Below are 19,284 nucleotides of genomic sequence, written 5' to 3' on the forward strand. Positions count from 1 at the left end.
ATAGCATACAAGTCCAAGGCGAGGAAGCATCAACATTCTGAAAAAGGGAGGAATAGAATAAAGCAAACAGAATTGCCTGAACCCCATTTGAGGGGATGCGTTAAAGCTTTCACAACAAAACAATTTAAAGTAGGACAGGTAATATAGACTCAAGGATTGAGTCATGTAAGATGTAACGCAAAACTTTTCATCAAATCCCACTTAAGGGAGAACAAGACTCCTAATTTGGAAGAGAAAATTTATCAGCAAGATTTAATAAAAGCGTGCGGGGAAAGGGAACAAAAGATAATCGGTGATGGCCAATAAAGTGACGCCGGATACTCACGGTGAGTTTGTTAAAGTAAAGAAGCCAGACCCATCGTCGAAAATATCAGCGCTTCGGAAGCATTATGACGACAGGAAATTATCACTTGCGAAGGGCAGACGAGCAAGTCGTAAGTACATATTATTATATTATTAAAAAAATTATATTATTATATTATTGAACTATGATTATTTGGGATTGTATAGGCATACATGGTAATATTTTTATTTTAACGATATTGTAGATCTTTGCATTAATGGTCTTTTGGGAGGTGGGCTGAAGTTATCGACTTTAACAATTATTTCTTTTGCAGTAGGAAATACGAAGAGATTGAGAAATCATTTTATGCGTTTTTGTGCACCTGAGGATGATTAAAGATGATATAGTGCTGATAAAGATGATGATGTTTGTGATGATGACGGTGTTTGTGGTGATGCCAAGGCTACATGGTGGTCATGGTGGTGATAATGGTGATGGTGATGATGATTATCATGATTATCATCATCTTCCTCTTCTACTTCTACTCGTACTTCTCACCCCCCCCCCTTCTTCTGTTTCCCCTCCTTGTTATTGTTGTTCTTCTTCTTCTCCTCCTCCTTCTGCTCCTCCTCCTTCTTCTTCTTCTTCATCTTTTTCCTCTTCTTTTTCCATTTCTTTTTCTTCTTCTTTTTCTCACTCTCCTACATTTTTTCCTCTTTTCTTTTTCTTTATATTCTTCGTGTATATATCATCTCTATTCATGCTATTTCTTATTTATTGCTAATAGTAAATTCTGATTTTTTTTTTCATTGTGTAAACATGATTTTACTTTTTATGATATACATGTCGATCGAGGACCTCACTGGATACTTTAACTTTCGAGCTTTCGTGAGTCATCGATCCTGTGCAAGCCTGTTGTATTAACTGCTACTGTATATAGATTATGTTGTGGTGACTTGCCAAATAAAATCAATCAATCAATCAATAAATTGATGATGATGATGATGATGATGATGTTGATGATGATGACGATGATGGTGATGATGTTGGTGATGATGATGTTGATGATGATGATGATGTTGATGATGACGATGATGGTGATGATGATGATGATGATTGGGAGCATAATAATCATCCTGATTATGATAAATTTTGTGGTGATGATGACAAGGATAGACCCACATGAAGATCAGACACTGAAAAATTGAAATTGAATGGCGACATACACACGATTAGTTTAAGATTTCAAAGTCAACAGGAATAATAAGAAAAATGTCGGTGTATAATTAGTCCTATAATATGATGATGATGATGAAACGGGGGAAGAGAAGGATAATGGTGTTAAAAATAACGGAGGATATTGATAATAGTGGTTACATGATGATTTATTCATCGTTTACTTATTTCAAAAACTGCAATACTGTAGCCATTTGCCTACATGTAAATGGGTTTAAAATATATCTATACATTGGTTCATAAATAAAACTACAAAAGAAAAAAAGAAAAATACAGATTTACAAAAGAGTAAGAAGGTACAAAGTATGAATCACAGAATATAAACGTCACAGATGCTTTGATTACAAAAAAGTAATGGAGGCGGTAAGATTGTTTATGACGATCATAATGATGATAATGAAGAAGAAAATGGAAAAAAGAGAAGATGGAAATGGTGATGATGATGATTTTGAAGGAAATTTTAAACATTGGTAATGATGAACCCAAACTAGCACCACGTTAATTTTAAACATGCGCATCTTCATAAGATATGAACTCATTATAGCAAACGCAGTGATCCAGGGGAACACATTAGCCTTTTCTAATTTTCAGGGGAATGTTTGTCTTGTCCTCTGGCCGAGATGCAAAATCCCGAGAAATCACCGCGCCTGCCTGGTAAATATCTGCTACATTATCAGATCATGTATGAACGAACAGGCCTAAGTTCATATCTGGTAAAGATGGATTCGGGACTCCAATGTAGACTTCTGTGATGATTAGACACTGTAAATCTATCTAATTCGCCTCCTCATTATTATATAAGCTAGGTACAGCTTTTCATAAACTGTAATCCATGCACTTTATTATAATAGTGCGGTTTGATGAGGGAATAGCCCCACCCCCCTCCCTCCCTCCCATGCTAAAGTCAATCTCGCAGTATCATTAATACCCTTACAACTGAAATAAGATAACATTGGTAGAGGGTATGAAGAGAAAAAGCAAACACATTTGTTAGATTAAGCACCTTTGCTAGTCAAACATGTCTACGTAATGTTCATAACAGCAGACCACTTTATACTGTGTAGCAATGTCCTCTGCAAGCCGAGTTGGGCAGGTTTACCCCGGGTTGGGCCCATCATTATTCTCCTTCCTTTTTGGAATCCGCTCCTTGGTCACACCTCTTAATTTTTCATCCTTTCACCTGTACCCCTGTTTCCTTCCCCAACCCCCCCCCCCATCTATCCCCTCTCTCCCCCCTCCCTCTCTCTTATTACATCGTAAATCCTCTTTCATGTACCTGTTTTATCCTCTTCCTCCTTCAAATCTTCAATACAGCGATGGCACTGGAAACTTTATTTTTCAAGGGAGTGTATTTAAGCGCCTCGCGTAAAACAGTCAAATTCCTTGGGACAAAAGTGTCCAGCTCAACGTAAACAAAAACTAGTTAACACAATTTCGACTACCACGGGACGTTGAAATAATTGATTGTTTCCAACATTGATACCGACATACACTTTAATCCGTTTGGTAACATTATTTATACAACCGGAAGAAGTAAAAAAATAAAATAAAATAAAAAAACAAAGGTTTGTGTCAATGGCTGAAACGGTTATACAATATGAATCGAAGGAAGGATTTTATCCAAAAGATGGCAAGATAATCACCTGAGATTAATGCACTTTCCGGTTGTCTTGATGGTTATCCGCCAGACATTACATGATTCAAACACCAGTCTGAAACTTTGACATAAAAATAAGACGTTATACGAGAGTAAAGCTCTTAATCATGGCATTAAGTAGAGTATAAATACAAGTATTGACAATTATTGGTTGCATGAATGAATAATTTCAAAAAGTTATACGATTTACAAAAAGTCACCTTATCATTATTAATCGGCGATATAAGAGGGTCCTTGCAAAGACCATTTCGTGAAAGTGGGCCTTGTATGGGTCCTTTAAAATGAGTATTTGACAAGTGAACTTATACTGAATTCAATTCTCCGAAGGCGCCCTATAGTATTTGGGTTGAAGGTTGGATCTCATGAATACTGATAAAGGAATGAAGACGGTTTTTAATGTAAAATAAACGATCTGAAGATGCTCCAGACATGATGCCTTGAATAATAGCCTTGCAATTGTTGTAGGACGGTAGATTCTAGATTTCAGAGGTGTAATGAACCCCAAAAATGTGCTTTAATTACATGTATTTGGATAACATTCTTATTTTTTACTACTTGGCATGCATTAAAAATTGATAAACTCCACATTTGGTGAGTATTTATAAAAAAAAATTGAATAATCAAAATTAAAATGATTAATTTTTATAATTACATGTATAACGATACAGCTTTTGAGAATTTAGTTTTCAATTGTTTAACATCATCGTTTTAATGCCCTCAACTTAATGAAAATTTGTAGATTACCCTTTCACCCAATCCATGAGAATAGAAAAATGGTTAATTGACGAAAAAAGTGCGTAAGAATATTATCTTGTGAACCATATTCAGTAATAGCAATACACATCCATATATACTACTCGGTCTCGATAAGGTATATGATACGGTTTGTCTGCGTAGCTCTCCTGTGGGGAATATCATTAATCACTGTAGATCTCCCCTGTACTTAAAGGAACGAACTTATATCAGTTTCATGCAGAGATATAATATAGGACCAGACCAGTATTTGGATATATCAACATGTATGTTGTGGCGGGATGTAATATTGGTATCACTGGCGTACCTAGGATTTTCCAGAAGGGGGGCTAATTTTTTGGAGGATATTTCGTCCGCGAAAAAATCTGACAAGCAAAAAAAAAAAAGGTCTTCAACCACAAATAAAGAATTTCTTACCAGAAAAAATATTGACACGCAAAAAAAAAAGGTCTTCAGGTTCAAAAGAGGGGGTACACGTCTGTTTTTATTCCATTTTTACATTACAAATTATTAATTTGGCTTCTCAAAAGGGAGGGGCACGTCCCCTGTATCAGTTGTGACTCGTCAGGGGGGCAGGGATACGTCCCCTGCATGAGTTGTGACTCGTCAGGGGGGGGGCAATCTGCCCCCCCCCCCCTTAGGTACGCTAGTGATTGGTATGAGCAGAAGCTGGATTGTGTTAATCAGTAGTGGGGACTCAGGCTTCAGAGCACTGTAATTTTTTGCGGCTATAATAGCTTTAAATCCAAAAAAAAAATAAAAATAAAAGTATTTTCAATGGGTGATGCAATAAACCATGTACTGTACGTTGCTATATCAGCGAGTCGATCCCGAGAATAATAGACCATGTATGGTGCTGTTTTCATGGTGATTTTAAACTGGGGCTTAAAGCCCGGGCTTAAAGCATTTCTAACCAAGGATACCTTATACACTGACATAGTAACGCACCTTGCTCGTTGCTTAACAAATCGAAGTACTTTTGTTCTATTTTGAAGCCCATTATTATTATGGCCTCAGTAAGCTACAGCGCTTCATGATAGCTCGCGGATCTTGAATAAGCCAGTTCGTAGTTCCACTCTGCACATGATCAGAGGAAGGTCATTGGTACTCAACTGGCATGGTGGTTTAAAATCTAATGAGATAAGCACCAACTTTGATGTCTTGATTATTCACAGATTCTTTTGAATTGTGTTTTTCATTTACATCCACAAAAACAACAATGCGTCCACGAACGACTGGTATTTCACAGTTTGCAAAGTACATTGTGCAACATTATTATGCATTCAAAGTAGGAATGCAACAAATACCTTAAAGTGTTCATTGGTATGCCATTCTAGTCTATTCAATTCCTTAATCCTGCTATGTAAGGCATGCTTACGTAATATCTCGCTTTGAAATCTGCCTATCATAATAAAAGAAATGAAAGGTCATTTTGACCAAAATTGTTCATGAAGTAACTACGAACTGATCTATTTGTTAAGTTGATTCAGACTTTGTATAGTACATCACGTTTTCAAGAAAGAAATGGCGATTGGTGCATATTTTTCGAGAAATAATACGATTCTCATTTTTTAAATGTTGTTGGAAAATATCAGTAGGCTCATGATGTGGTAAGTTATTAGAATGAATTGACGTCCAAGATTTCAACACCAAATTTTTGTCTTGATTTGAATTTTTGCTTTTAATATCAACTGCACTGGTAGCATTCTATCACTAGTTACCTTGTTACTAAAATCTATATAGGTAACATGTAGTATGGTCTGTGCACTGATTTGATTAGGGTCACATGTCAGCTGATAATCGCGAGCACTTCTGATCTCAGGATGGAATCAAAATGCTTCTATATATGGATAACTCGCAATATCCCTTCCGTGTGCTGTGGGCAAATAATTTTGTTGAAATTTAGGCATCCTGGTGATATTTTTTGGTATAATTTTCATCATCATCATCCATTACGATGATTATCATCATCATCATCATCATCATCATCATCATCATCATCATCATCATCATCATCATCATCATCATCATCATTATCATCATCACCACCACCACCATTATCATCGTATTACCATCATTTTTATCATCATAATATCATCATCACATATTCACATTACCATAATCATCATGCATCATCTTTTCGCATTTACTAGGAGACACTCTCTACAACGCACCAATTCCTTTGAAAATGCCAGTCAAATCACAATGGAGAGCTGAGAGGCTTTTGTCGAAAGTTGGTGGACCGGTCAGCATCGGAATCTTTTGACTCTGGACAACGACATATTTGCAATTGTTTGTCCGGTGCAAATCTTCGGATGACCTGCTATTGTAGAGAGTGTCTACGTAGTAAATTCGAAAACTCTCATCATCATAATCTTCCTAAATATCGCATTATCTTTACCATGATAATAATCATCATGTTAATAATCATCATCATCATCAACAACAACATCGTCATCATCTCCATCTATCATAATAATTTGAACTTGGAATATATAAAGCACACCAATATAAATTGGATGAATATTCGTCCCTTGTCACTGACATCCGGAGTAACGGTTAGGATGTAGAGTTTTTGGCAATAGAAATCGGTTCACGTGGATTTATTTCATCGGACAACATCCAAAGATTGAAAAAAAACTGTGAGGCTACCTGCATGAGCGTAATACAAAACTGTGTTGGTTTCGGGACAAGCTCAGTAAAATGGCCCTTGTATCATCCTTTGCACAATATAGTGCAAAGGATGAACCGTCCTGGTAGGATTTTAACAAATTTTGATAAAATGAGAAGTGTCTCATGCCCATGCAGGATTGCAACAAAGGCATTAATATCTGTTTTCATATAACGGCAATTAAATTAATAAAAATTTGGATTATGATGAAATATTGACTTCTCTACAACAATAGTGGTCATATTGTTTACGTTAAGAAATAAATAATCAGTATCACGTTGAAAGTTGATGACAATGATAGAATTATAGTATTTTTATCAATTGTAATATTACTTGTGACAATGATGATGATGATATTCATAATAGTTATAATGATAATAATGACAAATAAACAAATGACAATATTAACAGTAATAACAATAATAATAATATAGTAAAATAGCAATAATAGCAGTTATACAAATAAACAATATTAATGACGACGATGGTAAAGACCATGTATAATACCAATTAGAATAATAACTATTGTGTATTAATAAGAGTAATTCGCTTGTGCATTATGTTTACCTGTTTACATGATTCATTGATTTTGACTATAGAATATAAGAATTTATTACGAGATTAATCGCAACCAAGATCTTTACTATGATAATATATTATTCTGTTCTCTTTTCTATCTTGTATATGTTCTATACTGTATGTCCTGCCTTGGCAGTAATACACGAGGGGACCGTTTCATAAAGCTGTTCGTAAGTTAAGAGCGACTTTAAGAACGACTGGTGATCCTTTCTCACGCGCTCAACTATCGCCAATGAATATATCATTTACCACAAGAAAGGATCACCAGTCGTTCTTAAAGTCGCTCTTAACTTACGAACAGCTTTATGAAACACCCACCAGGACCTGGAATACTTTTATTTCCTCTGCTAATTATGTTTGTAAATAACTATGTAATTGTTTTATTTTATATGTCATCTGATCCTTTATGAATATTGAAATTAAGTGATACAAAATTAAAAAAAATCATTACTTTAATATTTATTATCTTTTCTATCTATTAGATTATCGATAGGAAAACATGTTTAGAAACAGTGTTTCATTGTGTTCCTGTTTTTATTTCTGAGAATTCGCTTCATTTCCTTTTACGACTTTTTTAACTTTTACAGTTCCTTCAGTGATGGCAAACAGTCAAGTTAGTCGTGAAGACAGCCTGGTCATCGACCTCAAGAACTCAGCACGGGCAGGTCGCCGGAATTCGCTGCCCACCAAGGAGTCCTTGTTCCTCGCATCAGGGAGTGATTTCGTAAAGAAGATTTACCGCAGCGAAAAGGCGCTTAAAGATGAGCAGAAGCGACAGCAGAACATACGACGTTTTGTCATTCATCCTTTCAGCAATTTCAGGTAAAAAGTTATATAAACTGTTTGTCAATCAGAATCATTTAATTTAAGATTTGATTTTTTGTAGGTCGATATTAGGCCTATTTTTTTTCAAAAGGCCTATACCGAATTTGTATTTTTTTATAAAGCACTGGCATCTTTTGTCAAGTGTTTCTCCAACCTATACCCCTCCCCCCATGGGTGTCGATCCGCTCGCGCTTTCTATTCATCATTAGGGGGATGGCGCATTGTATTATTACGTAATATCCCCCAGATGAATAGAACTTTCTGAGGATCGACACCATTGCCCCTCCCCTCCCCCTTCTCGCCCCCTTCCTCTCTCCATCTCTCACACACACTCTCTCTAACTCTCCCCCTCTCTCTCTTTCTCTCTTCCCATCCACTAATCAGGCCCTATCAATGATTCATGCATACGAATAAAATAGTTCAGGCGTAACTGTAAGCCTACATGGAATTCTATTTTTCTTTGGTTTGATCTTGATCGAAAATGTTTAGCTGCCCTTTTTCTTTATATACCTTTGACCAAGCCTGATGGCTGGCTGTCTATTTGACGATTGAATCGAGCCCTCGTTTTGTATACACGGCCGAATGCCAGGCATGCCGCACAACATACGAATGTAACGAAGCGTATCACCTAACATTTCAACGATGGCGTATAGCTTCGGAAGATGACTGAGAAAGGGGCGCAATGAAAATATTAGGGGGGGGCAAACATATTGTTGAGATACACAATTCGTTCTTTATTTAAAATCGTGCTCAAAATGTCCGCTTTTCAGGTTGGAATATAAAAATTTTCAACTCGCACTTCGCGCTCGCATCATTTCTGTAGCAAAAACCCATACTTTTAATGTTTAAATAGGTAAATAGAATGTCCCGTTTTCAGTTCTAAGCCTCAAAAGATCTCCCGCTTCGATTTGCAATAATCTTTTGTTGTATATATATCTTGTTCTTTATTAAAAACGTCCATTAAACTGTCAATTTTTTCAGATCGAAATATCTAAATTTTCAGCTCGCGCTTCGCGCTCGCATCTATTGTTCTTTTAGATACCCATATTACTCATTGGTACCAAAAATGCTTAGAATATCAAGCTTTCAGGTCAGAATATAAAGAAATTTCAGCTCGCTCTCGGCACTCGCAATGGGCCGTATGCATAAAAACAAGCAATTGCTTGTGCTAGCCTTTTGCTTGAATCGGTATGCACACAAACAAGCAATTGCTTATAAGCAAAAGCTTTTGCTTACAAGCACAAACAATTGCTTACTACTCGTAAGCAAATGCTTACCAAACAAGCAATTGCTTAAAACCGTATGCATAAAACAAACCTTTTACTTGTCTTGATAAGCAATTGCTTGCGTTTTTTCAAGCACCTCCGGACTAGCTTGAGCTCTTGCTTACTCATGGCATTCTCGTTTAAGGATTAAATTTTCATACCGTTTCAAGCTCCATATTCCAGAGGTTATGTTTTGATTTCATATCTAATCAAATTCCTGTTATTTTAGACTTTTTACGGCAATTTTTGTCCATCGATCTACACAGAAACCCCGCTGATGCTCTGCGCTGTTTCCCCCTATTTGCGTAATAAAAAATACTGCTACCAGGTCGGGCACGAAGCGTCGTTGTCCTACAGTGCGATGTTCGCACAACCGTAACGATCCTTTGTCCAACACATAAGCAATTGCTTAGGCAGTGCAAGCAAAAGGTTTCAGCACAAGCAAAAGCTTGTGCATACGAATTTAAGCAATTGCTTGAACTTGCCCTTTTGCTTGACCAGCTCTTGCTTTTGCTTAAAGCATTTGCTTATAAGCAATTGCTTGTCTTTATGCATACGGCCCATTATCTGTGTAGTGAAATATGTATCCTCCTCATATGAGTTACTACAAACAGTACCTCTTTCCTGTATCAGGTCAGTATACTAAAAAAAATGCAGCTCGCGCTTCGCGCTCGCATTAATTTATTGGTGAGATATGTGTATCTTTCTCATGAGTCATATATATATATATATATATATATATAGGCCTATGTGTGTTTGTGTGTGTGGGTGAGTTTGTTTGTTTTGTGTGATCGAGCGCCTTGGAACGTTGATTCATGATTTGCCCCCCCCCCCCCAATCTGAAAAATGGATCGACGCCCCTGGCTCATACCCTCACATTACATAATTCGTATTCATGGTAATACATTTATCACATAAGTATATGTTACAGAGAGGGCGCCAGAAGCAGAAACTGAAATCGTGCGCCAATATGAAGCCGGAACAGAAACTGAAACTCCCCTCGCCCCTATGCACCCTCAGCGGGACCCTCAGCGGGACCCTCAGACTTTTGACTCAAACGCTGGAATCCCGGGGAGGGGGCCACTTACATTGACGAGTGGACACCATGCGCGACCAAAAAAAAAACGTAAAAAGGATGTCTTTTTCAAGATAGGGCACGTTACGTACGTAAAGTAATAAGGATGTCAAAAACACTAAAATAATGAAAAAAAGGGTATCTATTTCGCTAGGAAAGCTACGTGTTTAGGGTCAAATTTGCAAGGGTATAAAAAAAGATTAAAATGTTTTAAAGTATGTACTTTTTGCCCCGTCAACACGACATGTTTAGAGTCCGATTTGCGGGAGGTGTGGGAGGTGGGGCCGTACTAAACCCAATGATGTAGGTAAAGGTAAAACCGACGACCGACGTCCGTGACATAGCTAAAATATCACTGTACTTGTTTAGGGGTCAATTAAGGGAATACCTGCTAAGGGTATCGTTTTGTTTCCAATACTTGTTAAGGGTAGGGTTTCACACGCCAATACTTGTTAAGGGGTGCATTTTCAGAATATGGAAAATACTTGTTTAGGGTGCTTTTCGAGACCCCATGGTTGCACATGGTATCCACTCGTCAATGGAAGTGCCCCCCCCCCCCCCCCGGGCTGGAATAGTCTTTACAATTTGGTGATTTCCGTCACAGACTGTCACAGTCTAGCCATTTTTGCCATTTAAAAAAAAAAAAAAAAAAAAAAGGGTCTTCAAGCTCGTCAGGGGGGGGGCAAAAAAGGTTTTTCAAGCCCGTCAGGGGGGCAAAGATACGTTTTTGCATGGGTTGTGACTCGTCAGGGGGGGCAGAGTGCCCCCCCTGCCCCCCCCCCCCGTAGGTACGCTAGTGGATCTGGGGAACATTTTGGTACCAAATAGTAAAACTGCAGAGTGTTTTTTTATCAATAAATGAAAGCGGTCCTCTTAACACATCTTTTCTGCTACATAACTCTTTTCGAAGTGTTGATCGAATCTATAATGACCTGGTTACGATAATTTGAATTTTTATTCGTTACTCAGCCAGCTGTATCTACTAGATATATACTTCTCTTGCCATTTTTATTTTTGGGCATTCAAAATATGTTCAAAAGTGGATTTGTGTCCGTCTAAATCATGCGATAGCAATACTTGTTAGACGGATGCAGACTGTGTAGTAAGACAAAGGGGTCAGAATTTGACGCAAATAACTGCCAGTGGGGGAAACAGTCATACTCATACCGGACTACTCTGCTTGTATTCTACTTGCTCTTTATGTCGAATTCTTCAAGTGCCCATTAACCGTCTGAAAACTTATACCTCGGTCACATTTGCTCTACGGCGGCCGTACGGCGAGTCGAAAACAGCCGTTTTAACATTTTCTACCATACCTACATAGTAGTATGAATAATAATGAATAAAACGGCTGTTTTCGACTCGCCGTACGGCCGCCGTAGAGCAAATGTGACCGAGGTATTACGGGGATAGGGCCTTTTCGTCCGTTGCTCACTTGCTCCTCGGTTTTGGAATTCTTTACCAATCCAACTTTGTGACTGTAACAACATTGAGACCTTAAAATCTGAACTAAAGACCCACCTTTTCCAGCAACTTTATGAATAATGTATGACATATATTGGGGAGCCGGCGACTTTGAATGTTATTTTAAACAGAATTAAATGGCGCTATACAAAATGCTTTTCATCATCATCATCATCTCCATTGTGATTGACTTGCATTTTCCAAGGAATTGGTGCGTTATAGAGAGTGTCTTCGTAGTAAATGCGAAAAGTCCGGACTGATGATGATGACGAGTTGTAATTGCTTAACAATTTTAAATAAAGAAAAAAATCAAATCTTATCAAATATTGCTGTTTATCTATGCATGGTATACTGAAGAACTCGTATCATATTTGTTAAAATTAAATTATTGCGTTGCCTCCTTTGCACTAAGCCGGGAATTTCATAAAAATGTATTCATTAGACATTGTTCCCCCTCATTCTCGAAAATTGAAAAAGATATGTTTTCATTTCTGGGACCCATTGCCTTTGCAACCATGTCAGCTTTTTGTTCACTATATAAACCTTCTTTGTGTCCTCAGATGGTATTGGGATCTATTCATGGTCTTTCTCCTACTCGTGACGCTGGTCCTCCTCCCCGTCAACGTCGCTTTCTTCAGCGACGACATCACCATGTACTGGGTCACCATTAACTGCATCTCCGACACTCTGTTTATGGTCGACATCACGCTCAACTTCTTCACCGGGGTCGTGGAGAACGCAGAGGATACGGTATGGAAGACAACGATTTATCATCAGATGATGAGAATGTTGAAAGTGTGGTGATGGTGATGGTGATGATGATGATGGTGGTGGTGGTGGTGGTAGTGGTGGTGAAGGTTATGATGATGACAATGATGATGGTGATGATGACGATAATGATGGTGATGATAATGATGACGATCAGAACTGATGATGATGAGTCGATCACAGTAGCAGGGGCAATGATGATTGTTGTAGTGGTGATTATGATGAAAAGTGATTATTCAATGACAATTATGTTGATGATGATCATTGTAGAGTATTGATGGTGGCAATTGTGGGTATGATGATGAGAATGGCGATGAACCAATTACAATGATAGTGATGATGATGATGGTGGTGGTGGTGGTGAAGGTTATGATGATGACAATAATGATGATGATGGCGATGATGACGATAATGATGGTGATGATAATGATGACGATCAAAACTGATGATGAGTTGATCACAGTAGCGGGGGCAATGATGATTGTTGCAGTGGTGATTATGGTGGAAAGTTATTATTCAATGACAATTATGTTGATGATGATCATTGTAGAGTATTGATGGTGGCAATTGTGGGTATGATGATGAGAATGGCGATGAACCAATTACAATGATAGTGATGATGATGATGATGATGATGATGATGATGAGGATGATGATGATGGTGATGATGATGATAGTGATGATGATGATGTTGATTGTGATAAGGTTGTTAGCTGCGTTGGTGATCTGATCATGGTTGCGGTGGTGATGGTTGTCCCGGCGATGTTGACACTTGACAGAATTTATGTTTTATGTTAACAATTACTGTCTCGTTATTGTCTCCCTTTCCTCCAATCTGATTCCCTCTTCTTTCCTCTTCTTATTCTTCTTCTCCTTCTCCAGGTGATCTTAGACCGAAAAAAGATCATTATCCGCTATCTTCGTGGTTGGTTTCTTCTCGATCTGATATCATCATTCCCGTTTGACTATATCTATCTATTCCTGAAGAATGTAGACTTTAGGTCCCATACTGCCCTTGCTTTAAGAATTCTAAGGTATGAAGTTCAAAGATGATACACCATAATTCGGTATTAGAACAAAACCGTGGTTTCTTTGTTATACGTCAACTACGTTTTTATCCGTCAGGTTTTGATGAAATTTTCTGCGTTTTGCTCAGTGAATTTTACTCTTTTCATATATTAATTTTCAGCCCGGAGTACCCCTTTAGCAGTCAATCAAAATACAGTATTCCATGAAGTGTTACCGCAATGGTACTGACAATTCATATTTATCTGACAGTTTACCATAGTAACAATGCTTCTCAGCCAATCAAAATCAAGAAAAGCTTTCAATATGACAACTTGTCAGACACATATTGATGAAACATTCTCCCGAGCCCGAGTCATTTCGCTTTGTAATGTCGTGGGCTCACATCCCAACGCTGCCACCAAAACACAGAACGAGGCATGAGATAAGACGAGAGCCCCGAAACCAGAGAAACAAGAGTGTCATTTCGATATCGTGGCTCTGTATTCCACTGCTGCCATCAAACTCTGAACAAAGCAAAAATTCCTATAAGATAGACAAGGCTTATTAAGTTGTTAGAATGAATATTTTTAAATATCGTATCGAATGAGTTGATCAAGTAATAAATCGTAACAGGAAATTGTAATTATAAACTTTGCTTTGAGAGACCCAAACAACGTTTAAACGAAAATAATACACAAGTACGCAAGTCAAAAATATGCATTTCTAATTGGTTGATACGGAAGAAGATAGGGTTGATTTTTTGTGAGTTGTGTTTTGATTGCAACTCTTCTACAACATGCCTCAAAAGTTATAATTAAAGAAAAGACATCTAAACGCCCAACTGAGAATTTATTGTAAAATAACTAATAAGATCTATGTGTTCGATTCATTTACCTCTTTTAATTTTAGATTGACCAAAGTTCTGAGTTTGCTACGATTGCTGCGATTGTCTAGGCTGTTGAGATATATCCATCGTCTTGAAGAGGTTAGTAAAAAAAATATAATAATTAAAGGAAAATAATGGCATCGGGCAACAAAACATAGTGTCACTTGATTTTACTCAGGACTAAGAAAGTGTTTAAGTTTACCGAAAAAAGGGCCCAGCTATTAGATTATAAAAATGATTATAAAATAACCAAATAAGCCAAGGTTCTATATAAACTATATTAGCATTGGATTAAAGGTTGTGAAAAGACGAACATTTGTGAACCATCCTTCTTGATGGAGATGGCTACATAAACTCGCTCCCATCAATATTCCACAATCTTGTACCTTTTTCTTCTTCTGTCTTGAATTCCTCCGTTCACCAGAGAACTGCAAGCCTTTAGTTGCAGTACAGCATGGTAAAATAATGAGCTATTTGTCACTGTTTGCAACAGCTTGATCAACAAGGCGCTAACTTTAGAAATGTATATCAAACACAAATTGAAGAGTAACAGGATGAAAGTCAGGAAACTGATACGAGACATTGCCAATGACACCAAGGAGGATAAGTCTGGTTCTTGCAACATGAAGATAGGAGTCTGTATTTGAAAAGCTTGAGAGCACTTTAATGGCATCCTCTGGAAAATGCTTCAGAAGATTATTTCTAAGATGGGTATATAGGCTATGCATTCACTAACAAAGTGAAAGACAGTTTCCGCATGCAGGTGCATGGCAAGCAGGACAACTTGGGTCGGAAACTAGTCTGGAGATCTTGCACAGTCGACTTTGGGTGAGATAGGTGCTGGTAAGAAGCTGAGCTTTCATATTGATGGCTACCCGGAGATGTGCAGGGTGAATGACGGACGGGAATACATGATTGGGAAGTCAATATCATGGAACAGAGGAAGGGACGACTTAAGGAAGGTTTGTTCGGAGAGGGATGCAAGGGCCTTACTTTCCACTGCATTTGTTACTCTCTTCTTCCATGTCAGATACGAGCAACCCCAACCTTGCTGCAGGAGATCCAGTAGAGATGTAAGATTGTACTTCTCTAGAAGAACCTTGAGGACTTTAATAGTAGGAATAGTACCATAGATTACTGCACTGGTGCCTGATCTTGTAGCTAGAGCGTTCATACTATAGGAATATGTCAAATATATAAATTTCTTTACATACATATAAAGACGACTTAAATGCAGATTTTCATGGACAAGTAGCCCTAATTTTCTATCTAAAATTTTCCAACAGCTACTAAACGTGGAGACTGCAGTGATTAGGATCGTTCATCTTGTCTTTGTCATGCTGCTTCTGATGCACTGGAACGGTTGTATCCAGTTCCTAGTCCCGTTCTTCCAGAACTTTCCACCGGACTGCTGGGTAGTTATCAACGGTCTTGAGGTAAGGACTACAGGAGTATTTAATTCATGAAGAAAATAATGATTTTCACTGACAATTTTGTTTCACATTCTACAAATTACAATTTCAGTAATTGCAAGCTTAGCTTTTTTTCTCACTTATAATTTTAATTATGATCAGACGTTATTCTCTCTACTCTTTCACATTTACGCTTAGGTCACCTTTTGTACAGTTTCTTCTCTCATCACTTCATAAAATACTAGCATTCAAAACCAAAACATAGTATTTTGCCTTTTTAAAATTGTTTCCGAAGAATTTTTCAGTGAAATCATGCCATTATTGAAACCGTGATATTCTTCCATTGCAGTACGTTTAAAATGTTTCTTTTTCTTTTCTTTTTTTTTAATTACGTGACCAGAACGCGGACAAAATTGAGCAGTACTCATGGTCATTCTTTAAAGCGATCTGTCACATGATCAGTATCGGGTTCGGTCGTTTCCCGCCAATGAACGTAACAGAGATGTGGATGACCACGTTCAGCATCATGCTCGGTGCAACATTCTATGCCCTCTTCATCGGTACCATGTCATCGCTTCTCCTCGCCGTGGATGCTTCTGGACGACTCTACAACGAGAGGGTGCGTTACGCAGGGTTCCAAATAGGTCCTTTATTATTCATCCTCAATCCTTTAGTGTTTAATTATTACAAAAGGAAGATTTGTATGCGCAGAGCCTCTAATAGGTCTTTTTTTATTCATCAACCTATTATCAACCCGTTAGTCTACGTAACATAAAATCAGAACATAGAAGTTACGAGACATTTTTAATGAGGTTGTCAAGAATAAATTCGTTTAAAAAGTAGAGATATTTTGAATCTTGTTTCAATATCGGAAAACCGGTCTGTAAAATTCAAACTTATTTATCTCTCAAGTAGCGAAGCGCATTACAGATAATTATGTCTCATATTCTGTCAATTTAAGAGGATTCATTGTACATTTTCACCTGAATCAAACACTTTTCCAATAACTTATCATTTCTATGTAATATGTTCATATCCCACCAAGACATAGGACGAAGCAAAATCTATGGACTCTTTGTTCACATTGTCATTTTTACCCGTATTTCCAAAATGCATTCCACCGCTTTGCAATCGAAGTTAGTGAAGTAATTGCACACACATGCTTTCTGTACGCTACTTGACAATACCACACAAAATTGGTAGATATTATCACAATATTTTATGAATGTATTCCTCCTCTTTGCAGCTGAATCAAGTCAAGGAATATCTCCGATATCGTAAGGTTCCAATGAAGACACAACGTCGGGTATTGAGCTATTACGAACACAGATATCAAAGAAAATATTTTAATGAGAAGACGATCCTACAAGAACAGTCACATCCGATACGAAGGGTGAGTAATGAACTTGATTGGTTGGTTGATTGATTAATTGGTTTATTGCATAACTGATCGATCGAGCAAATGCAAATATAGATATAAACACAAATGCTAGCTCTAATTAGAAGACAAGTCTCAACGAATATTTGCATCTGATAAGCAACTATTTTGATTGATGATTGTTTGATTAGTTAATTTATTGAATTGATGTGTTTATTGATTTGTTGGTTTATCAATATTGATTGAGTAAATTACTTTGATAACTGATGATTAGATGAATAGAATAAATCATTTGAACTTAGCCTTTGTTCAGTTTGTCTCGCCTGCATAGAAGAGCGAGACTATCCACGCTGCTTTTCCAACGGCGGCCCCGGCGTCAACATTGAAATCTTAACCAAGGTCAAGTTTTTGAATTGTCATCATAAATGAAAAAGTATATGGATCTATTTCATGAAACTTGAACATAAGGGTAATCAGGTGTCACTGATCATCTTGAATGAGTTGCACGGCACATGATTAATGTCAAATGTCATTTAGGGTCAATAAACTTTGACCATATTCTGGTATCATCAAACACTTATCCAAGGTTAGGATTTCGATATTCAAAGTTTGAAAATATTAGTCCCTATTACAATAAACAGATATCTACCTTTTGAAAAATAGTAAAAGGATAGGATTAGCATTTTTATTTTTCGGCATAATTTTAAAATCATCATTCAGTATTATGTTAAACATGAATGTAATGGTTACTGGTATCAGAAATTAATGATTTCAGGTTACTGGCCTGGGTTAATAATTTGTTTTCATCAAACTGAGTCATAAACCATCACCTAACCTCGAAACAGCCATGAGTCATGCATTCATCTTTGTCTCAAAGGGATGCATGACATGTGACATTTAGCTAACTGGTCATTGCCTTACCTAGCAACTATCTCTCAGATCCTGCATTCATTGATGTAGAGTCAACCATCATTAAAATACAAAGTCCTGAAGGTGATACAAATACTCAGTATTCTGCATCTGCTTTGAGTTCTTTCAGTAGACAGATCCTTTTGAATGGAAGAATACTAACCATTGAAATTCAAAGAACCAGATGGTTGCATTCCTACATATTTTAGCCTTTCTAGGTTTGATGCTTGAAAACCTTTTTGTGAACGGGTCATTATATATTCAGGACTACTTGAGGAGAGATTTATGTAATGAATTCCTAATTTGTATTCATGAATGCATGATAAAAGATTCTCACCTCCTCTCTGCCTATTGGATGATGTTACGGATGTCTATCGAAAACATGTTTATGCATGAGATTTGGGAAGTTAAACCATGGCGTGGTGGTTTCTTCACTAACCATCAAAAAGTTTGCTTATCATTTGCTGGGGTATTTAAGACAGGCCTTGTTTGCTCATGTCCTGGAGGCAGTGAGCAAGCAAGGCCAGTGTACAGTGACACATATAACAGAATATGTGACTAGTCATGTGATCATGATGTCATTACATAATGACGTGACCACATCAGCATAACAATAAACATGCACAACACAATACTCTACAACATACCATAACCCCCAGCTAACCTTTAAGCTGTATGCTGGCCTTGTTTATTATCTATTTATGTCAGCCTTCTTTTCGGCTGGCATGAATAGGTGATGCTAGTGGGCTGCGTTTTCAACTAAGAAGCAATTTATGCTAATTAGATTTGAACCAAAGATTCAAGTGAATCATCCATTGAGAGGCTATATTTGCTTTTTGTTCAATCAGGTTTTTTTTATGGTTAATATGTATCACAGTTAGACGAGTATGATTTTGGTTACTGGGTCAAGGTCATTTTGGATAAGAGTTGATATTTTGTCCATTGCTTTAAAAAATATTGAATCAAATATACTAACTGATACTTGTATAATAATGGTTATCGGATATCATTAATTATATTAATTGAATATGATTTTCTCAACTAAGGGTTCTATTATGAAATAAATGGGGTTTTTCTGTAAATTGTGAAAAAAGTATTCATCTTATTTGTTTTCA

At 37.2% G+C, this 19,284-nt stretch overlaps 1 protein-coding gene across 2 annotated transcripts in view; it reads left to right on the forward strand.

The window, feature by feature from the left end:
- LOC129275283 (potassium/sodium hyperpolarization-activated cyclic nucleotide-gated channel 4-like) overlaps nt 1-19,284 on the forward strand; it is a 24,450-nt gene continuing 5,166 nt past the window's right edge. Inside the window, exons 1-8 of one of the 2 annotated variants that reach the window (XM_054912086.2) lie at nt 1-434; nt 7,767-8,001; nt 12,369-12,558; nt 13,459-13,610; nt 14,494-14,569; nt 15,757-15,906; nt 16,283-16,501; nt 17,129-17,275. In XM_054912086.2, coding sequence (XP_054768061.2) covers nt 296-434; nt 7,767-8,001; nt 12,369-12,558; nt 13,459-13,610; nt 14,494-14,569; nt 15,757-15,906; nt 16,283-16,501; nt 17,129-17,275 — 1,308 coding nt within the window. In that variant the 5' untranslated portion in view covers nt 1-295. Of the gene's footprint in view, nt 435-5,404; nt 5,540-7,766; nt 8,002-12,368; nt 12,559-13,458; nt 13,611-14,493; nt 14,570-15,756; nt 15,907-16,282; nt 16,502-17,128; nt 17,276-19,284 lie in introns of those variants that run through there. The other variant, XM_064108999.1, reaches the window with a different exon arrangement.

This window comes from Lytechinus pictus, chromosome 13, assembly GCF_037042905.1.
Source record: "Lytechinus pictus isolate F3 Inbred chromosome 13, Lp3.0, whole genome shotgun sequence".
Lineage (NCBI taxonomy): Eukaryota > Metazoa > Echinodermata > Echinoidea > Temnopleuroida > Toxopneustidae > Lytechinus > Lytechinus pictus.